Source organism: Echiichthys vipera (genome assembly GCF_963691815.1).
Source record: "Echiichthys vipera genome assembly, chromosome: 3".
In the NCBI taxonomy this organism is placed as follows: Eukaryota; Metazoa; Chordata; class Actinopteri; order Perciformes; family Trachinidae; genus Echiichthys; species Echiichthys vipera.
The window spans coordinates 26849449-26873346 of record NC_139828.1 but is presented as its reverse complement, the minus strand read 5'-3'; the positions used below and the strand labels follow the sequence as shown (position 1 = coordinate 26873346).

At 43.0% G+C, this 23898-nt stretch overlaps 2 protein-coding genes across 6 annotated transcripts in view; one reads left to right on the top strand and one right to left on the bottom strand.

Moving 5' to 3' along the window:
• Positions 1 to 11946, top strand: part of tp63 (tumor protein p63) — a 34887-nt gene extending 22941 nt beyond the window's left edge. For 2 of the 5 annotated variants that reach the window (XM_083940671.1, XM_083940667.1), the window contains 10 exons: positions 2942 to 3128; positions 3258 to 3373; positions 4204 to 4313; positions 4413 to 4537; positions 4783 to 4865; positions 4949 to 5073; positions 8650 to 8846; positions 9241 to 9385; positions 10240 to 10333; positions 10438 to 11946. In XM_083940671.1, the coding sequence (XP_083796797.1) occupies positions 2942 to 3128; positions 3258 to 3373; positions 4204 to 4313; positions 4413 to 4537; positions 4783 to 4865; positions 4949 to 5073; positions 8650 to 8846; positions 9241 to 9385; positions 10240 to 10333; positions 10438 to 10734 (1479 nt within the window). In that variant the 3' untranslated portion in view covers positions 10735 to 11946. The remainder of the gene's footprint in view (positions 1 to 2941; positions 3129 to 3257; positions 3374 to 4203; positions 4314 to 4412; positions 4538 to 4782; positions 4866 to 4948; positions 5074 to 8649; positions 8847 to 9240; positions 9386 to 10239; positions 10334 to 10437) is intronic. The other 3 variants (XM_083940668.1, XM_083940670.1, XM_083940669.1) reach the window with 3 other exon arrangements.
• Positions 11947 to 14509: 2563 nt separating this feature from the next.
• Positions 14510 to 23285, bottom strand: zbtb11 (zinc finger and BTB domain containing 11). Its single transcript, XM_083940664.1, has 10 exons — positions 22812 to 23285; positions 21844 to 22100; positions 21494 to 21725; positions 20402 to 21411; positions 19160 to 19492; positions 18651 to 19065; positions 17553 to 17670; positions 15719 to 15877; positions 15461 to 15636; positions 14510 to 15349 (listed from the first exon to the last, which is right to left on the bottom strand). The coding sequence occupies exons 1-10, from the start codon at positions 23122 to 23124 to the stop codon at positions 14817 to 14819; spliced, it is 3546 nt and encodes a 1181-aa protein (XP_083796790.1). The 5' UTR covers positions 23125 to 23285; the 3' UTR covers positions 14510 to 14816.
• Between the last annotated feature and the right edge of the window lie 613 nt (positions 23286 to 23898).

Here is a 23898-nt window from a genome sequence, read left to right as displayed (position 1 = left end):
CCTGATGTTTGTCAGGACTTGACTTCTGCATGCGCCCGCAGCGCCTGTCAGGGAGAAAAGAACGCTACAGCTGTGGGCCTGCCTCAACCTGTGCTGCACGGGAAGTGTGTGTTTGTGTGTTAGAAAGTAATTGCACACATGATGTACTGTACAAGCATCAGAACAAATTGTATGTTGCATTATTATAAGAACAGATTTTCATTATTACACCAGCTTACAAGCTCATTTTTTGCCCTGCACAGTTCAGCAGCAGACAGACTCGGCTGTGTTTGTACATACAGGCACTTCAGGTCATTCAGTGTTGTTTTCCGCCTTTCTGCCACATGTGCCAGTTGAAAGCAATGTGTCATGTGGGCTTCTTGCAAACAAAGAGAAAAGTTTGCTTTCAAATGATTGTGATTAAGCAGCTCTGTATTGTGTGCTGTGTGTTCCTTGGCTGTGCAATTCACATTGTGACCAATGAAAGGCTCATAATTACATGTTAACACCTGAGCACCGCACCCTGTGTGAGCCACTGAATCCCATCAGTCAACTGGCTGTCCTCCACCCTGAACGCTGTTAGCTTTAGCCGCTTTAGCGCTGCTTTCAGCAATCAGCAGCACCTCCTGCTCTCACTGCTGAGCAAACACAGCAGCAGCACATAGTTGTGTTCTCAAAGTTTGTACCTTCAGGGCTGGGATGGTTCTCTGGGGTGTTTGTGTGTGTGTGTGTGTGTGTGTGTGTGTGTGTGTGTGTGTGTGTGTGTGTGTGTGTGTGTGTGTGTGGGTGTGTGGGTGTGTGTGTGTGTGTGTGTGTGTGTGTGTGTGTGTGTGTGTGTGTGTGTGTTTGAGACAGTTAGGATATGATCTAAACTAACTAGATTGATTGATTCTGATTAGATCTTAGTGCTCTGAGTTGTTCAGCTACACAAAACCAGTACCGTGTGATCATTCTAAACACTATGTGCTGACCCTTTACACTGCACATCTTTCTTTCTCTTTGCCTCATAATCTTCTGCTTGCTCTTTCTCTTTACTGTGCCCCCCACCCCCCGTCTCCCCGCTTGGCTTCTCCACCTCATTAGGCTGAGTGACAGAGGCGTACGGGGGGTATCAGGTTAGGAGCGAGGGGACAACTGCAACCATTCATCTTTCTCTCCCTTTTTTTGGAAAGCTACTTTGATTTTACGGAAGACTCTGTTCAGTCATTGTGTTGATGTACATGTCCCAGAGCTTGAACACTTGATACTGATTTTATTTTTACAACCTTACTGTCTGCTTTAAAGGTTCCTTATTCTGCTAATTTCAGGTTCATACTTGTATTTTAGGTTTCTACTTGAACATGTTTACATGATTTAATGTTCACAAAACATATTATTTTTCTCAAACTTTCTGTCCTGGAAAAAGCCCAGTGTGCTTTGATTGGTCAGCATTTCGAGGTCTTTCACATCTGCACTCTCAGCGTTTCTGCACCAACATTGTAGCCGGGGAATGACTGTAACGTCACTGTAGCAGCACCTACGGTATATATAAAGTATAGTTGTGGCATCACAACCATACAGAAGTCCTGGCGGCTCGTTTAAAGACACAGTTTCTGAATACAGGCTGTGTGCATTTCTCTGTGGAGTGAACATTTTGATACCGTCACAGTGTTTATAGTATTTAAAGTACAGTATTTGGACTTGAAGACATGGCAATGGCAACAATATGGGACCTTTAATGTGTTTTTTTTACTTTCCTGCAGTAAATATTAGCAGCACTAGTGCTGTGTAAGTTCATCCTGTACAGTTTATAATGAGGTCACTTGAGGAAAGGAGCATGGCTGAGAATTTTAGTTATTATTAACTCTTCTTTATTAGTGGATCCCGTCTCTGGGTGAAATGCACAGCAGTAATGTGTTTAGTTTGTGAGCGGGAATATGGGAAGGCACTGTTTTGGGTTTGTCCTGATGAAAGGAAAGGTTGTGCCTGGGGAGAAGAGAAGAAAATGTCCGTGCCAAGCTTGTGTAATATTTAAAGTCAGCACAGACAGGTACTGGGACGAGCTGCTTTTCTTTGGACGCAATCTTACTCGAGGTGGAATTTAATGTTGCATTGTTCTCGAACACAGCCCCAAGCAGTTTTCACAATGTTCACTTTTCTTCACTCAGAAATATACCTGGCAGGAAAATTCCCCCTTCCAATCTCTCCTGCAACCCATCGAGGGTTTACGGCTCTGCTTACACAGCAGTGATTTGAATGGTTTTGTTTACACAGTTGGGTTCTCCCTATTAGTAATAATTCAGTCTTTCTGATGGCTTACTGGTTATCAATGCTAACAGTGCAAGGGATCAACTTACATCCATTATTTATGACTCTGGCTTACAAAACTAGATTGTGAGCAAGCATCACATTTTGGCAGCAGTCATAGATTAATCTGCGATTGCACTCCTTCAGTCCTGTACTCAGAAGTAAAACTGAGTCATTTTATTCCAACCCCCACAAGGAACTCTGCACTCTACCTCGCGTCCTGTTAACTTCAGAAGCCCTGTTCTGTATGATAAGTGGCCATCAGTTGCTTTAGCAGAATACTCCTCCCTTGAAGATGAAAGCCAGGCCCAGTTTAATTGCTGCTGGAGGGGTCCATTTTATGGCGCTCCGCGGAAGTCCCAGAGGCTCTCCCTGAGACATCTTTGAGGCTGCTCAATACACACTCGTAGCACCAAAACTTTTGTGTGTGTTTATTTAAGTAGGTCATAATCACAGTCTTGTCTTTAACCCTTTTTGCTTCAGGGGAAACCAGAAGTGCACAGTCCAGACAACAGGTGTTACAAAGATTGATCTGCGCTTTTAAAATTTAGGCAAACATTTTTTTTTTTCAAATTTGTTTATAAGCTTTTCCTAGTAAATGTGGTTGTCTTTATCAATTTGTCCTGATAGTTGTATGTAATATTTTCCCTTTTGTCTTGAATTTTCTCTTTTCCAGTACTCAACAGACCTAAAGAAGTTATACTGCCAAATTGCCAAGACATGTCCCATTCAGATCAAAGTCCTGACCAACCCACCACAGGGTGCTGTGATCAGAGCCATGCCTGTTTACAAGAAAGCCGAACATGTGACAGAAGTGGTGAAACGCTGCCCGAACCACGAGCTTAGCCGCGAGTTCAATGACGGTCAGTGCATTTTGATTTATTAAAAAAACACAACGTGGCTCAAGTTTTACTCTAATCTAATCATTAATCACTAAATCACTAATCATTGTTTGCTGTTGCATTTAATGACACAACTCATGTCGCTTCCAGGTCAGATTGCTCCTCCGAGCCACCTGATCCGCGTGGAGGGAAACAACCACGCCCAGTATGTGGAGGACTCCATCACTGGAAGACAGAGCGTATTAGTTCCTTACGAACCTCCCCAGGTGAGCTGTCTATCATCGTGATGCGAGGCCAGCTGAATGCCCTGTCAGAGATACCTCACCACCTCAGCCTGACTCTGCCAGATAGAGCAGTGACAGACTCCTCAGAGCTCAGCCTCGCATGTCCAGCCACTCAGTCCTGACACACAGCAACTGCTGTCCCTTTAACACTACCACTCATCTTAATGCAGTCCTCAGATTGAAATAGTCCCGTTTGCCACTGTTTTAATTTATTTGTTGGTGTTTTAAACCCATGTGGGTGCTATATGATTAAAAAAAACACATTGCAGTGTTCGTCGTTGTTACAAATCTAGTATCATCCTTTAAGCCAAAAACTTTGACAGCCATCAGGAAGGTTCAGGGTGATGTAATCTGGTTTAAGCTATCCAGTAACCAGGATGTTTAAATAATGTTTACATTATTATTTTTGTATTTTATGTAGGCTAAATATTAAATAGTGGCCCATTGTGCTGTTTTAAATTAAATTTCCTTTTTGTCTTCTTGTGAATTGTATCAGCAAAATCTGGCTGGGGAAAATAAAGGATTTTGGATGTCCTTGGTTGAAATCACACATTTATTTTAAATGTAAAAAAATACCTAAAAAGTGGAAGACAAACTAAAATGAACGCTCTAAACACTTCATTTACATACACTTAAATGTGCATGTTTGTCTTTCAGTACTGGGAGAAGACTAGTAGAGTAGAGACTCGCAAACCTTAAATATTGTATAGCTGCCTCGTCTAACGTACAAACATTTTTTTTGTCTCTGTTTCTGTTTTTTTCTGTGTCACCCAGTGATGGCGCTCACCCTCTGTGTTGTTCTTCTCTCTCAGGTGGGGACAGAATTTACCACAATATTGTACAACTTCATGTGCAACTCGAGCTGTGTGGGTGGAATGAACAGACGCCCTATTCTCATCATTGTCACTCTGGAAACCAGAGAGTAAGACACACTATCGCCTTGTCCCCGGTGATTGCCTGTCATGCCTCCAGTAAGCGGTGGATTGTGTCTTACCTGCTGTGTGTCCCTGTCTTCTCCCAGCGGTCAGGTATTAGGCCGCCGGTGCTTCGAGGCCAGGATCTGCGCCTGCCCGGGCAGAGACCGAAAGGCAGACGAGGACAGCATCCGCAAGCAGCATGTAACGGATGCCACAAAGAGCAGTGAGGGTACGAAGCGCCGTAAGTAGGGCTGGGGCTGGTGATGGGCTGTCGTGCTTTGGTCTTACCTGACATGCTGCCAGTGTGAAGGACCCCCAACTGCTGCACTCACTAACACTCCAGCGCTCCGTGAAGGCTGCCAAACTCTCCACATTCTTTCTCTCTCGCTTGTTTCCCCTCCTGTTCTGGCTTGGCTTAGGCTAACTGTGTAGCACATGGCCAGTAGTACTCACACTTTACTCTCCTCTTTTCAGCCTTCCGCCAAGTTTCCCACGGCATTCAGATGTCCACCATCAAGAAGAGAAGATCTACAGATGAGGAGGTTTTTTGTTTGCCTGTAAGTGTTTCAGGGAACTGCTTTAAAACGTTGTTCTGAGTGTGTCTAAGCTGCTCACTGACCACCTTTCTTGTTTCTTATAGATCAAAGGCCGTGAAATTTATGAGATTTTGGTAAAAATCAAAGAGTCTCTGGAACTCATGCAGTATTTACCTCAACACACAATTGAGTCGTACAGGCAGCAACAACAGAATCTCCTTCAGAAACAGTGAGTACTTGCTCAGATCCATAATAAAGTCATGCTCATTTGTTCTCAGGCACATTATGAAACACAGACCTACATTACTGCAAGGTTCACCCTCGAATTCCAGTTTCCTTGTGCGTTTTTTATGAAATCCTTTTTGTCTTGAATAGACTGCGGTCATTTGACGGACTTAACATGGCTGACATGTTGCTGAAATAGTGGACAGCGCTGACTATGCACGAGAGTTCATGATTCTATTTATTGCTGCCACTGAAGCATTGCAGCTGATAATAATTGCTCCAAAATGGATGTCATTCAGTGTTCTCACCTAGAATTCATCCAGTGCTGGAAACTTTGAGGGGGAACCTTGCATCGAGTAGAGCTGTTGTGTTTTCTCCTCTGCGCTCTCATTGGATATGAGCCAAAGCTGATGAATCGTGACAAATGTACCTGGCTATGCTTTGTGAAGGAGAAGCTTCCAAAGATTGGCGGTAACGCCTTTGGGTGCTCTGCCAGGTTTGCACAACAAAATCCGTGCCTAGGCCTCATCTATTCATTTGAGCATAATTAAAACCGTCTCAGACGCACATGTTCACACACACTTTTCCCTCGTCCACGCCCATTTCACTATAAGCTATGGAAAAGAGGAGATGGGTGAAAATGATAGTTTGACAGCCCTATGATGATAATTACTGCTTATGTTATGGTTTCCCATTAAGAGACTGGCAGACAGCCTCACAGTGAGATAGTGCTTGTGTTTGCTGCTTGGTTGCTGCTTACCTGTTGCTGTCAGGCGTTAAATAAAAAATATTGGTAAAGTCTATTAACCATAATATAATGAAGAGACATTTAACCAAATCATTTTAGATGTTTTTTAAGTCTGAATAATAAAAGGGAATATTTCTCTGTATAAGATTAGTATGTTCGCCCTTCTTTCTTTGGTTATCGTGCATTTTTTGTTGTTGTTATTGTAACTTATTTTTTATTTGGTTATATCTCACATTCCCTTTTACATCACAAAATATTTTAGCATGGTTTCCTTTAAAATTGTTTTTTATAAGGTCTTATGCATCTGAACAATTCAACATGAAAATACGTATAAAAATCATTCAAAATGAAATAATATCATTGAAAATAACCATCGTAACTAACACAAGCGTATCAAAATATAACAGAATATGGGTTACATAGAATTCACCTTTCATAGATCTGCACATTCACGTAATACACATAAGAAATTATCCATATTATTTATGTAAAAAAATAGAAAATAATGTTTTGTGTTTATTTTGTCTCACTCTAAAGACGTCATACATCAGGGTACCACCTGCAGCCCGCTTCCTTTCTAAGTAAATGATCATAAAATGATCTATCACTCTTTCCATTAACAAATCCCTCTGTAATCTTCACATATATGCCATTGCTTCCACTGATACTTACAAAATTGTTAACCAGGAGGGAAATTTGCATGTTTTTCTGTGTTTGTTGTTAAACTCCTCATGGTCAACGTCGCATGTTACTTTCTTCTGTAATTTACAACTCCTGCAGTGTTTCTCTTACAGCCTTTAAATAAAAGGTTCTGTCAACAGCAAATGTGTCAGGCCTTTTTTTTTTTTTAACTTCCACTAAATAATAGGAGCCTGCACATACCAATACTGACCTGCTGCGATCTGTGTTTGTAGAGTGCCATCTTCTGGACAAAGTTATTAATGCAGAACATTCCTGTTGTCTTAAAGGGGAACTATGCCCATTTTCAAAAGTCATACTTGTTATTCCTATGGTCTGAGACGGACCAAAAATTTAAGTTAACATGAACAACTCTCTCCCAAATCCCAAAACTGGAGTGCTAAAGCTCAAAGTTGTGATGTCATCCAGTGTAAAGTGTGGAGCGGCTACATAGACAATGTCATGTTATAGATGTCACAGAATATACAGCGTGTGAACAAGATTGACAACATTACAATGGAATGACGCTTATTTGGGTATTAAAAAGAAAGGACAAACAAAATCGGTCCAATTCCCTGTCAGTGGAGCAGCTCCACACTTTAATATATCAATATTGATCAAACTTTCATCAGCTGTGGAAATAACACGTTGGAATTCTTAGGTGGTGTTCCCCTTTAAGTTCAGCTCTCTGTCACACAATCTTTGTGCACTTCTTTGTGTTTATCCTTCATCACTTTACCTATTTCATTCTGGGGTCACTCCTCTCTCCTCCTCCTGCCAGTGAGCACTTATTTCTGCTCTCTCTCTTTTTCTGGTTCCTCCCTGCAGTCTGATAAAAGCCCGTCTTGGTAGCCAGCTCATGGACCCGGCAGGAGAGCAGAGGCGACGCTGCAGCTCCTCCTGAAACTACCCCACATTCCTCCTTCTCCTCCTCCTCCTCCTCCTCCTCCTCCTCCCTTCTGAGCTACACGGACCTCCTCTCTGTCTCCTTTTTTTATCAACAGTTCTACAAATTTGATTTCTTTCTACCTTCCGCACTGAGGATGTGACACTGAAACTTTGTGTTTTTATCTCTTCATTTTATTCGGCCATTATTGTCAGTGTGACATGTAGGCTGTAGCCCTACATGCTGGACAAAACTGAAGTGGCCACTGAAACTCATAGAATATCATGTGTAACTGATTTGCATGCACTCTTTGTGTCCGAGAAAAGTATATTTTGTAGGGCTGCCTTTTTTGATGACACTTTATTTAGGCCACCCCTGTTTAATGTTTTCTGTTGCATAGTCTGTTTGTAAAACGTTCGTCCCATTCAACCTTTTATGATGGTTGAAGTTGGACAGGAACCAAGCTTAAACGTCTGTTTTCTATCTTACTTGACCTACAGAGCTTATCGTTTTACATCTGCATCGCCATGAGAGCTGGACTCACAACATCAATATCTTGTGGGGTATTGGGGGGGAGAGACTTTATTATTGAGAGAACTTTTTTGCTAATGCTGGTCATGTTTTATAAAGTCACTGCGGGACAGTTTTGTTTGCGTGTTTGTTTTGAACTTTCCTCAATAAAATGTATTTTAATAGGGAGAGCTGCAGATCTGTGATGTACAGAGCAGATGTGAACGTTTGCCTCCGTGACCATTCTGTTTGAAACAGATTGTTTTGTTATTTTTGTGGCTGCTGCACTTTTGTCTGTCAGAACATAATAAATAGCTTCTCTTTTTTTGCTTGAACCCTGTCCTTTTCTTTTACTGCTCTACTTTTTTGTCGTCGAAGTATGTGGTCAGTACTAGAGCTTTAATTCTCTGCCCGTACCCTATTGGGCCGCCGTGTTCAGGCTTTTAGTCTGTGTAATGTTATGAACAATGTATGAGCTGTGTACCATTGTGTGTATGACCGCCATCTTCTAGATATCTATTCAGCTCACATGCGTAGATAAAAAAAAATCGGTGGAAGTTCAGGTTTCTGGCCCAAAAGTTTGGGCCCAGAACTGCTTCCGTGGTTTCTACCTGAGCATAAAAAACTATGCGGGCCCTTGTAGGTTTGGTCCCCATTTAATCGGAGGAAACCCTCTGTATGGACCCAATTTAATGTCAGTTATATAATCAAATGCAATTATCTGTTATGTTAATCAAAATAATGATTGTTGTTTCCAGACCAACCCTCGATGATTGTAACGGCCTATACCCTCCTCTCTCTCGACCCAGGACTTCAATGCCGTCTCAGCCCTCCTACGGCTCCTGCTCCCCAACTCACGGAAAAGTCAACAAGCTGCCCTCTGTCAGCCAGCTCATCAACCCCCAGCAGCGTAACACACTCACCCCATCCAGCATGACTGGAGGCCTGACTGACAGTAAGTGTGCCCCTTTGTTTCTCTTCCTGTCTATCTCAGGCCTTGCCCCCCACCCCCCTCTACCTCGTCCCGTTGCTCCAGGGCTTATTGTATACTTATAAAGACTGCATGTCCGGGCAGGCAGGAGGGGACCTGAACACCTCTCAGTCCCCCCCACCTCAACCCCCACCCCCTGATAGAAAGCTTCCTCCTCAAAAAGAATGTGATCCCTGTGAGACTCTCCCGCAGGACCTGTTATGATGCATTATGTGTCATGTTGAGAGTAACCTCTGCATGCCCCCCTCGCCCCCACCCCACCCTTGCCATGTGTTTCAGTTGACATTACATAATCTCTAAAACCCAGAGCAGTAAAAAAAAACCACAAAGCTCACAGTAGCTCCTTTTGTCTCTGCAGTGACTCCTATGATGGGCACTCACATCCCCATGAACGACATGAGTTCACTGAGCCCCACACACGCACTGCAGCAACAGCTACCCCTGGTGCCTTCCTCCCACTGTACTCCCCCTCCTCCATACCCAATGGACAGCAGCATCTCCAGGTACCTCATCAAACCACAGTGGACACATCTACATATTCTTTTTTCCCTCAATTCATTTTGAAATCCATCATCATAAGAAATTAGGTAGCACAAAACAACTAATGAAGAGACATAACACCAAGAAATGTATAGTGCTGTAAAATATGAATGAGATTAAAATAAAGTTAGCTACGCATATATCATTGGAACTAAAAGAACATGATCTCTACTGAGAGGTTGTTCCAGAGTCCAGGAGCCCTGAGTGCAAAGGCCCATCTCCTTCTGCCTCGACCTGCACATTAGTGTTCAAATGCTGGAGAGAAAAAGTCTCTTCAGCCCTTCTCCAAACATATTTTTAATGGCGTATTTATGGCTGTCCTGTACATTTAGAAATATGTAGAATTTGCAGTTCTATGCTTTCACAATATTCTTCTGTTTACACAGACAAACATCACATATATACATATAATCTTTAACGATAACCATGCAGGCCTGAAATTTCACATAAACATCTGAAATTGTGCATGTTCATGTGTTAAATCAGAATAAGGTTGCTGCCAGTAACCATTTTAATCTAAAAAGTCATACAATTGGTCTAATTTTTGGGTTAATTTTCCAACATAATGGGGCCCACCTGTAGCTCAACATATACCACCACAGCGGCCTGGGTTAAACTTGGGTCCCCTCTCTCTCCCCCCTTTGGGCCAAAACTTTCTTACATAACTTGAGTGTGAAACTTTGATAAACCCAGTGAACAAGCACTGCCTTGTAAAGTCTTACATCCAGAGTCAGTACATTGGTAAAATGAACTCTGTGAGCAGCAGCAGTTTGATTGTTCCAGCTCCTAAAGCTCCTCTCCTCTCTTCCTCCCACAGCTTCCTTATACGGTTGGGCTGCGCAGGCTGCCTGGACTACTTCACAGCACAAGGCCTAACCAACATCTACCAGATTGAGAACTATAACATGGAGGTGAGCCCTTGCCTATCCAACACCAGTCATATGATGGGTTAGAGAGAAGAGTGGCTCCCCCTCCCCCTGCGAATACTAACGCTCCCCTGTGTAATGACCATTAGGACCTGTCCAGGCTGAAGATCCCTGCTGAGTTCCAGCACATCATCTGGAAGGGCATCATGGAGCATCGACAGGCCATGGATTTTTCCCCACCTCCCCACATAGTGCGCACCACCAGCGGGGCCTCCACTGTCAGCATGGGCTCCTCCGAGGCCCGAGGCGAGCGCGTCATTGACGCCGTACGCTTCACCCTGCGCCAGACCATCTCCTTCCCGCCGCGCGACGAGTGGTCTGACTTCTCCTTCGACCTGGATTCTCGCCGCAACAAACAGCAGCGCATCAAGGAGGAGGGAGAGTAAGACGACCCCCCGTCTTGCTCTCGATGTTCCCATTTCTCATTTCACGCCTGCTGTTGGAACATTTCTTTTGGAAAGCTGGTATCCGTGCACATACTGCTGAGAACAAAATTCATATTCAAATAGAAGTGCACTTATTTTCATTATTGTTCTGGTTCTCGTTATCGCAGAGGAGAAATAAACGGTGTTGAGCAAAGGTGCATTTTATTATGTTCTAATTTCTTGAGAGCACTTAAGAAATGCTGAGGATTTCAAAATTGCTTTGAGTTTTTTTAAAATGTCCAAGATTCATTCCCATGTTAGAGCATGACTGGAAACAAAACTGGCATTAGAGGGCTTATTAGGGCTTCTATTTCTGCAAAAATGTATTTTAATTTGTAATAGACTTTTAAGTTTTTTCCAAGTTAGTCAAGTACACTGGTTTTCATTTGTGGCAGAAGTCAGCATTGATTGTATACATTTCAAATGTTTCCTGTCAGAAGTATTATGTCAATTGATGGGCAATTTGTTTTTCTGCTGTACCTTCTATATTTTGCTTTTTTACGTCTGTTGTGAGACCAACTCATTACATTTTTAAGTCAGTTTGTGAAGTATGTGTTTAAGTGACAGATGGTCATTCATTTGTTGTAGCCATATATAGGCCTAATGCTCTTGACCCAGTGTTTAAAATACTATGACTGATGTCCCTTTGTGTTTGTTCTTGTTTTGCTGTAGTGCAAAAGTGGTTGTGATTGCATTAAAGAGCAGGTGTTTGCTCTGCAGTGGAGCGCTAGCACACCTTTTTTTACTTTTATTCATGAACCATGTTTTGGTAGAGGTTTATTTCATTTGCTATCTGGCCAAAACCTGATTGACATGTATATATATTTGTATAGATTTCTTTTTTTGAAAGTCCTCCTAAAGAAAATGCATGATCGTCATCATGGAACAAAGCATACTGATGTGAATATTAGCCTTACCAGTAAGAACAATGTTTGTATTAACTCAAAGGAGATGCAGTCTGTGTGTGTGTGTGTGTATGTGTGTGTGTGTGTGTAGCCTACACCTGCCCATTGCCCATGATCAGCCTTGTCTCAAGTAGCCAGCATTATAACACAGCAGAGACCATCTGCATTTTCATGTTTTTGTACAATGTACTGTAAATATGTTGCAATATACCGAGGGTATTTTGTTATAAATCTGAAATAAATATCCATACTTGCTGTATTGCATGTTTACACTCCTTTGTGTCCAATTATTTGAAGTGTGACTTCATTAAAAGTTGGTTGAATAAAGGAACTCAATATATCTACAGGGTTCCTACACAGTATGGAAAAGTATGGCATTTAATTTAAGTAATTCCCAGTTCTGGATAAGTATGGGAAAAGGGAAAAGAGTATTATTAAGACTATTATCACCCTTTATAGAATAAAATATATCAATGTATACAAATCAAAACGTAGCCGACCTGTTGATGATACGAAACTAATCAAGCTGGCTGTAGAATGGTGTCAGGTTACCATGGCTACTGCGATTGTCATTTACTGACATTGTTCCTTATGTGTCGTCTACATTTAGTTTAACATTATGTTATTTATTTACAGTGTGTTTAGTCCATCTAAAGCCAATGAAGCACAGACTTGTGTTTTGTAGTTTTGTAGGTCCATCCGTGCTGTTCCTGTCTGTAGGTGCTGCAGGTGCTGCAGGTTCACAGTAATGAACTCTTTAAACATTCAGCTTGAATAAAATGCTGTGCGTTGAACATGTCTCGGTTTGGAGTTCATTCACTTATATGAGCTACAATACGTACATGTAAAAAGGCCAGTCAGAATCGAACATACGTGTTAAAAGTTTGATTTCAAAAGCATTTGTTTACATAAGCATCTAACAATTGGTATTCAGATGTTTAATATTGGCCCAAAACTCCTCAGAGTAGTCTGGAAATTTGAGTCTGGAAAAGTGTAGGAACATCAAGACATTCTACCATGGCTGCTTTAGACAGGCTATCCTACGACTGATTTAAGCATTTATTTTTTTTTACTTTTGCAACATACTATACTGTGACTTTTGGGGGCGCATACTTTTGACACACTTTTCTATGACTCTTTTCAAGAAATTAAGCAATGACTTCTTCAGACAGGCAGACAGAGAAGTCTGGAAATGTATAGAAAGTACTACACTCCACATTGAAACCACCTAAATGTTGACTTTGAGCAAATTTCAACCTGCTGCCATTACAAACCTTTAAAGCACTTTTAATGGATATGTTTCTGTGAACATAATGGCATGTACCTGTGACTGACAGTAGCCAGTGTTTTATCTGCTCTTCCTTCAAGCTGACACAAGGGGGAGTAAAGAACCCACATCTCATCTCATCTCATCTCATCTCATCTTCATCCGCTTATCCGGGGTCGGGTCGCGGGTCTTCCCCAGAGGGCCCCCTCCCAGCTGGACGTGCCTGGAACACCTCTCTAGGGAGGCGCCCAGGGTTCATCCTTACCAGATGATCCTGAACCACCTCAACTGGCTCCTTTCAACGCTAAGGAGCAGTGGCTCTACTCCGAGTTCCTCACGGATGGCTGAACTTCTCACCCTATCTCTAAGGTAGACTCCAGCCACCCTCCTGAGAAAACCCATTTCGGCCGCTTGTACCCGCAACCTCGTTCTTTCGGTCATGACCCAGCTTTCATGACCACAGGTGAGGGTAGGAACCAAGATTGACCGGTAGATCGAGAGCTTTGCCTTCCACAGAACCCACATTTTCATTTGAATTAATGTGGAGTTGAAATGTGTTCAATTCAAATTCTGTTCACCACATCATCATTTACTGAGAGTTTCAGCAATATATATATTTTAGTTAGTTTAGTCTAAGGTTCAGTTCTCACATTTTTATGGCAATCTCCTCTGACTTTTATATGATATACTATAATATGACATTTTAAATGACATACTGCAGTAGGACTTTTTTAAAGGACTTTAAATGACATACTATACTGTGACATTTTTAGAGCTTAGTTCTGACATAGTACAACATGCCTTATGAATTTATTTTTGGCATACAATACTGTGACCTTTTTTTTTTTTAATTTTCATGACATACTAGTATGACTTCTGTATGACACATTACACTATCACAAGTGAAAAGTCCAGGTGACTCGATGCCTTACGCTGAAACTGACACTTGATGGAGGAGAAGTGGGATTAAGCCGTAAAGTCGCCCGCAGTGCAGCGTTGTGTAGTACCATCCCGAATCTCAAGGTTCCTGTCTTCCTGAAGCACTACTTAAAGTCATGCAGGACGCAGATCAGGAATATTATATTATTATTATAATTATTGGAGACTAAACATAAGTTATGCTTACCTAAGTCACGTTGCATTCATCCCTGCCATCTCGGTCCCGGGACATTAAACACGTCTAAGTTCGGCAGTCTGAGCAGGCGGAGTTCACCCTCTCTTGTTGGTGTGTTGAGTTCAGCGGGACGCCCTGTATGTGGATTGTGTTTAGTCTGACTCCTCCTGTCCTTGAAGGAGTAATATCAGTGCAACTGTTCTCCAGTCACAACAGGGAGACAGAGTTGAGCTGTTGCTCTGAATACTCTGAAAAGTCCGGACCTACTGTTCTGTTGTGACACAGAGAGTAAACATGTTTTTCCATAACAATGACTTTATGACATAGTAGACTATGTATGTATGACATACTGGGACATTTATATGACATACTATACTATGTCTTTGTTATGGCTTACTAAAACACAAAAGCAATAACTCATCTCTTCACATTATGACATCATACATGTAGTTGTTCTTCATTTCTACCTTTATTTCTCCTGAGTGCCAAAAATCATATTTGTAATCCATCGGTTCATCTTGTTACTGTGTTTCTGGTTATTTACATAGAACATAAAGGTGAATGTGTGCAACACAACTCATCACACAAACAGCTATGGGCTGAATAGACAGGGAATATGCCGCTCATGGTTCACTTGTGGTATTTACATTCACAGAAAAATATAAAAAAAAATATTTTTACATTCTGTAACATTTTATACAGACTGTGAGAACTAATGTGATCAGTCTGTGTAGAAAGCCTGGTTTCTGGCACAAATTTACTCGACCTCGGCCATGTGAGCCACCTCCACCTCCATGGTCTGAATCACTTCGGGTGCTTCCTCCAGCTTGGGGTCTGTGAGGGCCTGCTGTGCCAGGACGTAGTTCACCACCTGCATGATGCCCTGGTCTGAGAGCGTCGCTACAGAGCCGTCGGTCACGGCCTGCACGGCCTGCACGGCCTCCACCGTCTCCTCTGTGATCAGCACCGTCTCTATCTGCTCTGAGGGGGGCTGCTGGGCCGGCCGGAGCTCGGGGGGCAGCTCGGACGCCAGGATGCTGACAGCGTGCTCAACCTGGGTGCCCTGGTTGTGGAACTGGAGGGTGTCCTTCTCCAGCATGATCTTCCCGGGCAGGTTGTCGCCATGATACTTGCTCATGTGTTTACGTAGAGTGCGTGCGTCTATGTGGGCCTCCTGGCACATGGGGCACACGTACGGCCGTTCTCCAGTGTGCGTCCGGACGTGACGCTTGAGGGAACGGGCGTCAGCCCAGGCGACGCCACAAGTCAGACACTCAAATGGCTTCACTCCTAGAAGAGAGGGGTAGGGAGAAAACTCACCAAAAGGAATCATGTAAAGAAGCTTCCACTGACAGTCCCACACCTGGATTGAGACTCTTCCTGTCACGCTGGGGGCCTTACCCTGATGGTTGTTGATGTGGCGCCTGTACTCTCGAAGCTGGGTGAACTTTCTTCCACACTGCTCGCACTCCCTCTCCAGGTTCTGCTTTACTCTGCCTTTCTTCCCATGGGTGGCTTTGGTCACGTGCCTCCTGAACAGAGCCTTCTCAAAGAACTCCTTCCCACACACATTACACCTGAGGACACAAATAAAACTGGGATGTCCCGGGCACCGTGCCAACAAAAACACAGGGTGTACTTCAGTTCTGGTAGACTTACTTATAGGGCTCGGCCACACTGTGGGACTTGACGTGAGAGTACCAGTCCTTCTTCCAGCTGTAGCACTTCCCGCACACCTGGCACTGGAACGGCTTCAGGCCCATGTGCTTGTTCATGTGCTGCTGGAGGTCTTTTGCTTCATAGAACCTCTTGTCACAGCTGCAGGTGAAATAAGTCACTTAGACATTAATTACACATTTAAACATTAGGTGTCTTCACAAAGATCCCGTAACAGTGCCAAAATGAAGGAACGCCAGCCTTTTGGTCATCCATGCAGACCAAGCAAAGGTAGCATAAAGCTGTCCCAGTTTAGCTTGGGTACATCCATTCGCCCTGCTCAGCAGCCTGGATGCCTTGGATCCGATTTTCGCCTCAGTGAGGGAACCAGTCACAGAACAGGGAGCGGCGGAGAGATGATGACGGCGTCTATGCGACACTAAGCTTGTGTTCTAGCCTGTCGCTCTACATATGTCATCTGGAATCATTTATACAACTGGCTATGAGCTACTTACAGACACATTGATAGACACTCGTAGCGCCCAATAATCGTCTCTGGGCAATCACAAACCACGCCTCAAATACGAGAAAACGAATGGGTGGTTCCCAGACCAAATCTTCTTGAGATTTGCTCAAGAATTCCCTAGTCTACATCTTTATTAACACAAATTTACACCTACTTGTTATTTATACTTAAATAAAATACAGGGTCCCTACACATTTCAAAATTCCAGACTTTTTCAGACTACAATTTGAAGAGCTCTTTTCCAAAAAAAGATAAAAGCCAAATTTTAAAAAAATGAGTTTGTCATGCCACTTTGCTGTATACAGAACCTTTTCACTGCTTCATCAGTGTTTCTGCCAAATCTCTATATTTCCTTGTTTAAAATGGTCTGCAGTTCCTTTCCAAACCGCGACCAGCGCCGAACCTATTTTTAGCCTAAATGCGATACGTCCTCTCGACCAATCAGAATTCAGTGAGCGTTCTATGCGATCCAACATGGCGGCGCTCTGAAGCGGGAGAGTTTTTTGTTTTGTCCGTCTGTTCAACATGTTCAGACTGAGCCAATAAACCATTTTGACAAGATAAATTGAATATTAACCAAATGTGAGGGTCTAGGTAAAAAAATGTCATTTTCCTGAAAACTATTAAAATGGATTTATAGCATTTTGGAAAAGAGCTCCTCATTTCCAGATTTCTCTTTTCAGTCAATATTAGACATCTGAATACCAAGCCATAGTATAGTATGTCCAAAAAATGCATAAATCGGTCAGAGGAGAGCCTGTCGAAAAGCTAAAAATATATAATTCATTAATTATATATTTCTTTTGAATACAGGGGTTCTACACATTTTCCATTTCAAAATTTTTCAGACTCAAATTTCTAGACTTCCAGACTTTTATTTAGTGCTTTATAATTACATACTATACTATGACTTTTATGTATTCCCTTTTTATTACATAGCATGCCTTTTATTTATTCTTTTTTAATTACATACTATGACTTTTATTTAGTACTTTTTTTATTACATAATATGACTTTTATTTAGTCTGCTCCATTAATCAACCACTTGACCAATCTGACCAAACTGCCTGATGTCATGTTCACTACTGTGTGTCGTTACGTCCTGTTGGCTTTCCCATTCACACACACAGATGTCGGCTCTGCAATGTTACTACCTCCTTTGCCGGCTCAAAGGCGTGACAGATCTGTCCCCCGGGCGGGACATAATAAAGGCACAGTAAATCCGCAACATAAAAGCAGTGTGAACGGCCCCATGCTCTCGAGTGATGCCATGGAATATGTGTCATTAAAGAGAAATGAACAGGTACTCACTGAGCACAACCAAAAGGGCGGAAGTCGGGCTTGGGCTGGTGCTTCTTCAGGTGTTTGCTCAAGGCTGAGGCTCGATGGAAAGTTGCTCCACACGTGTTGCATAGGTACTTTGATTCACCTGTTGAAGTATTTCATGGTTTATGATGAAAACAGCCACAGATATCTGGTGTACTTTACAGTTTTATCTGAGAAAAGAGTGAGTTGAAGAATGACGCTACCTGCTGTGTAAAGCCCAATTCAGACCAAAGATTCACGACCAATTGAAACTTGCAACTACTTACAATGCAAAGGTCTGCAACGTGCTTGAACGCACCAGTTAGCGCCAATGTGGCGAAACAAGACAGTGAACCATCTCCATAGCAACGGCTCTCTGTACTTCAGTTCTAAAATCTCATTACTCAGGCTTTTTAGGAGCTGGATGTAATTGAAGTCATCTTAAAATATGAATAAGGACGGTGATGGTGTGATACTTGCTCCAGATACTTGAAGCAGCAAATAGGTTTCATTTCTCAGACTCACTGTCTTGTACTTGATAACGGCACTCCCTCTCCTCATCTATTGTCTAGCTGTAGCATCCGTCCAAAATCGACCAGCTGACAGTTTAGGACCAACCTAAACTTAGTTTTTTTTTCGTACAAGCCAATTTGCTGTTGAAATAGGTGACATGCTTTGAGTTCTAAAACAAGTTGCTGGTGACTTGACAAGCAGGTGACACGTCAGCTGGGGCGAGTTCACCTGCTATGACTTTTTCTAAACAGTTTTGTCTCTAATCTTTGGTCTGAAGTGGATTTAATATTCACTCATCCAGTCCATGTCTGGTAAAGTCGACTTGACCGCCTCCACTGGACCATTTTGTTTAGCAACATGTTTGCTAGTATCTGATTCTATATTGAATTATTCTCTCATTATTTCTGTCACAGTACTACAAGCTCATCTGAGGTAAGTGTTGTTGCTCTACTTCTTCTTCCTTTCTTAAAATAAAGAGGACTAATAAAACAAAAACCATCTGCATGGCTATACACCAAATAAAAAAACTGTTTGATCAATTTGGGTGAACTGGACCTTTAAGGGTGGTGAACAAGCATCGCCTGAACTCACCTGTGTGGAGGCTTGTGTGCTCCTCCATGCTCCGTTTGCTCACAAAAGACTTCTTACAGTATTCACACTGGAACTGTTTGGTGACGTCGTGCAGCGCTCTGTGCATCTTCAGGCTGTGTTTGTGGGCGAACGTCTTGCCGCAGGCCTTGCAGGAGTGAGGCCGCACGCCTGTGTGATTCAGCATGTGGATCCGCAGAGAGTAGAGCTTCGGTAACGTTTTCCCGCAGATGTCGCACACAAATTCTCTTTTGGTGTGTGGCGATAAACTCTTCTCATCCAAATCACTGTCCGCCTTGCCCTCGGAACTCTGCTCTACTGAGGGTTTGGGGACGGGTGCTCTCTGGCTGCTCTGTTGCTTGTGTCGGGCCAGGTGGGCGCGGAGTGAGGCGGCGTACTGGAACTCCTTATTACACAGCTGCAAGGACACAGACACACACTCATGAGAAAATTATCACTATATAACATTACCTTAATTAAGTTTGGCATGCTGATCGGACACTAATACTTACACTGCACTTGTATCCACGGGCTTTCTCGTGTTTTAATGTGTGCATTATTAGGGCGTAGCGTCTTTGGAAGGACATGCCGCACTCGGAGCATGTGTGCTCTCCATCGACAGCACTCTCTGCTGGGGTCTCTGCTGCTTTTTGTTCCTGCACGGTTCCAGTCTCAGGCTCTGCCACCTTCATCCCAGCCTCGTCTGTGCTGAGCTCTCCTGTCGTCACGCTCTCCACTGCGCTGGCCTCTGGATCTACTCCCGACTCACACGCAAACTGTCCTTCAACCTGAGCCTCCACTGGCTGCTTTGGGGGCCTTCCTCTCTTACCTGGCTTCGGAGCCACCTAAAAACACATTCATGTTCAATTTATCCACTAATGTGTCACTCTTAACAGTACATGCAATAGGAGAAAAAAAATGATTAACAGTGCTTCTAGGGCTGAAACAATTACTACTAGTAACTAAAGTAGTCCATTACAAAAAAGCATTGAGGCATATTCTCTGCCTAAGTGATTCCTTTAATTCCTATCTTGCGTGTTATGCGGCCTGTTCCGTGCAGGGATCATTGTTCCACACGGACCCTTTTTGCGGATGCACACCACTACATCTGGAAAAGGCGGAGGATCATTTCACACTTAAAAGGAAGCCAAAAAGGTGCAATATGTCCACTGCAAACTAGAATTGTTATACCACAACAGCACGACATCGATGATTCGGCATCTGAGCCAAAAGCAGCCCGTTATTAACGCCACTTCGCCTAGCGCCGCTGTTCCGGTTTAAGGAGTGTGGTTGCCACGGTGACGGACAAACAGGAAGAGAATGCGTAGCTGTCCTTGTGAATGCCTCTATGTTGTGAGGTTTTGTACGTTGCTCGTTGTTACGGTAAACAGGAAAAGAGCCAGTCACTCTTCCTGGTAATATATATATATATATATATATCTAATTCACGTAGAATTTTATGCACTACTTTGAATTGTTTAAATAGTAAACTTAGTCATGGTAAATTGCGAGTGTTTTCCAGACAAACACATACACACACCTCGCCTCTCTCTGTCCCCTTCACCGACATGTGACCACATGCACAGGCAAACACAAACAAACACAAACACACACCCATGCATGTTATAATAATAATACATTTTTATGCAAATTTTTTTTCTTTTTATCCCATTACTTGATCAATCGATGGACTAAATTGCAAAAAGATTTGATAGCTGCAGCCCTAAGTGCTTGATTAAAATGTAAAGACGTACCTTAGCGGTGGCAGCACGCGGTGAGGTTGAACCTTTCTTCCCCTCCTCTTCATCCTCTAGCCCCATATGTAAACGTGCATATCCACCCTCAGCAATAGAGCGCTGCCTGAGTCGTCTTCTGTTGGGGTCATCTGACATATCTAGCTTGTCTCCGTGGCTTTCATCAGCAGAGGGATCCTCCTCCTCAAGCTGCACAAACTCCTCCACCTCCACTTCCCTCTTCACCTTGGCTGGACGCCCCCTTTTACGTTTCTGGGGCACAGGTGCTGACTCTACCTTCTCCTGAGGCGATGCCTCTGAAGCAGCGTTTACTTCAGATTCCAGTTTGACAATCTCTGGGGGGGTCATGTTGTCTGGGTCCACATTTATAACAAAAGCCGCCGCTTCAGTAACCTGTGGCTGCTCCATCGCCAGGCAGGCTGACACCACAGCTAGACTATCGCTGGCTCCAGCCTGTCCGCTGTGAGTGACCACAGTCATCGTCTCCCCCTCCATTTCTTCTGCACTGCCTGAGAGAAGAGTGACGGTCTCTTCAGGCTCAGCCTGTGCACTGTGAGTGATCAAAGTCACTGTTTCGTTTTGTCCGGCATCCTCATGATGCGTTTTGTCTCCCTCAACAGCTTCAGCTACAACTTCCACCGGCTGCTGGATGTAGGCCTCTTCAGAAGTTGCAACAAAAGCTAAGGCCTCGCCTGTTACAGCGGCACCACTCTGCGTGACCACCGCACTGCCGTCACTCTCCATGGTGACCACGTAAGCACCAGATTCATTCTTTAAGTTCTCCTGAGCAGCCGGTAGGCTCGACACCACAGTGTGCACGTCTCCCCTTTGATACACTGTCAGCTTCTGTTCCTCCACCTGCTTGTGCACAGACTCACATATCTGCAGCACCTCTGTCATCAGCAAATGGCGAGCTAGGTTGGCAATATCTGCCATTATGCAGAAATTAAACGTTAGCATGGAAGTGTAGGCAAAATCCAGCAGTGGTAGGAAGCTGGCTTTGGTGAAACCTGGAGGGAAAAGTATGAAGGTTAAAACTGAGCAACTATGAAAAAATGTTTTTTGAACGGAAAACAACAAAAACAAACTCACCGGAGAGGTCGACGACAGCTTCATGTGTGGAGGCAGCCCCCTTCTCAAAAAAGAGCTCATTGAAGTATTCACTGCATGCTGCCAGTACAGCTTTGTGTGCACGGTACTCCTCTCCTTCGATCAGCAAGGTAATGTCACAGAACTGATTGCTGAGGCGCTGCTGGTTGAGTTTGTCCAACATTGTTTGGCTGTGTTTGGGCAGGAACTGATTCACCTCACCCTTGCTGTCCACCTGAAAATAGCATAAACACAAATTTGATTAACAAAAGACTCAATTACCAGGCAAACGATATCACAGGACAATATTATCAGGACTGACACAAAAACAACAAATAATCAGTAAAACATACAAAGACCAGCTCGTGCTTGGTCATCATCTTGGCCAACTTGGATCTCAGTTGACAAGATGAATCGGCAGTGAAGACTAAACTATCATCTCCCTCTTCTTCCTCCTCCTCTTCCTCATCCTCCTCATCATTCACGCTGGCAGTCGCCTTGCGTTTCCCCGGCCGTGAGAACAGTCGAGGTCCAGAGCCGTCATCAGCACTGCGCCTGCTCTGACAGTGAGCACACTCTCTGATGTGGTCTTTGACATTTTTCAGGATACCTGAGGGCGACAACGGACACATCGTACACAAACGTGAAAATAATGACGTTTGAGACATTGCAACCAGTGAATGTTAAGCACTTTTAATTAAATAAATAAATAATCAATCAATCAATCAGTCAATCTTAATTTATACTGGTAGGACACTGAGTTTACCCTCATTTCCAGTGACGATGAGTTTAAAAGTAAAAAAATAAAACACGCAGTAAAAACACAATCAAATATGCAGAATCGCATAGGATAAAAGGTGAGGTAAAATATATAATATAATAAAATATATATATATATAAAATGTAAAAAATAAATAAAAGTTTAAAAAAGATAAACAAGAAATCACTTAAGCCAAGAAATAAAAGATGACAGAATCAAGATCAAACGGTTACAAACAGAAAAAATGTGTAAAAAATTATAGGTAGAAATGTGTGCTGGTGGAAAAGCCTGATGGGTACGTTCACGTACATTCAGTTAATTAGTTATCATATATATTATGGTAATACCGTTAAAGGAATAGCGGGTAAAAACTAAAAAAACATAGCACTTTAACTAACCACCAGGTGGAGACAGAGCGTAGAGACAGAGTAACTGTGTATGACTGTGACGGGTGGCGCATTTATATTTGTCCAAGCTCATGTTTGCACGGGTTGTCCGCCTGACATAACCTCCTCACAGTGACCACATCCACCCCGCTGCTGTGGCTGCAGCATCGCTCACCTCTCCACCAGTACTTCTGAGAGATTCTCTCCCAGGTGAGCTGCTGGTTCAGATGCTCCCCTCCTTCCATAATAATGTGCGCCTCGTTGATGAGTTCCCTCCTCCGGCCGTCCTGCAGCACCACCTCCAGCTCTGTGAACTCATTCTGGCCCTTCAGTCGACGCTGATAAAACAAAGTCCCGTTTCTCACCACGTAGCAGGTGGCCGCTTTGCGTATTTTCCTCTTAGTGTTCCCAGGCGTACCCGGCGCATACGGCTCCCGTTCATCCGTCAGATACCGTATGATGGCCAAGTAGCTTTCTTCAGACGACATGTCTCAGATCACCCGCGCTTTACACGCCGAATAAGGACTTCTGTGGAGGAGGAGGGCCCTCCCCGGCCTGTAAATGTCTTAATTAAATTTTATACTGAGCTCAGGTAGTAGATAACGTGAAATAGAAATGCCACAACAACATTTCAAATTGTTTCCAAAGGTGGAACTGCAGTTCGTAACCGTCAGGGTGGACTTGCCCGAACAGACAAAATGGCTGCTGCACAACCGGATCTTGCGTCAGCAATAGCGGAAGTCCGTCTCGAGCATTATTTACCGCTAGAGGGGGCTACGTGCACGCGTATAACACCATAGACAGCCAACACTTTCATGACCACTGCAGTTTTAAAGGTTTATTTATTTATTGTGTTATCATTTTTAGATTTGTTTGATTCTTATTTCAAGGAGCCATTTTTTCTAATTTCTTAATTATAATAATAATATTATTTTTTTATTATTGAATAAATAATATCAAGGCATAGAAAACCTAACAATAACACCTGTCAACATGCAAACAAGGCATACTGGATAAAAAGGATAACCTAAATTGTATAAAAAATCTACAACAAATAAAAAAATATAAAAAATAATAGTAAAAGAAATAAACAAATAAATAGTGGTAATAATAATAATAATAAAAGGGAATCTAAACTCTTCTGTAGTTGCTAGGGAGATCCTAAAACTGCCCTCAGACTCACTAAGTTCACAGCACCAAGATGATTGGTCACAAGGCTTGAATTTTTTCTCAGCTCTAATGTGAATAACACTTTCTGTTGT

Bases quoted from the DNA above. Each gene is read 5' to 3' on its own strand.
- zbtb11 (XM_083940664.1), bottom strand. From the start codon at position 23,124: ATGTCGTCTGAAGAAAGCTACTTGGCCATCATACGGTATCTGACGGAT. The intron at 19,493-20,401 runs GTACGTCTTTAC...ATGTGTTTTTAG, and splicing joins CGCGTGCTGCCACCGCTAAG to GTGGCTCCGAAGCCAGGTAA. The intron at 17,671-18,650 runs GTGAGTTCAGGC...ATACTTCAACAG, and splicing joins GCACACAAGCCTCCACACAG to GTGAATCAAAGTACCTATGC.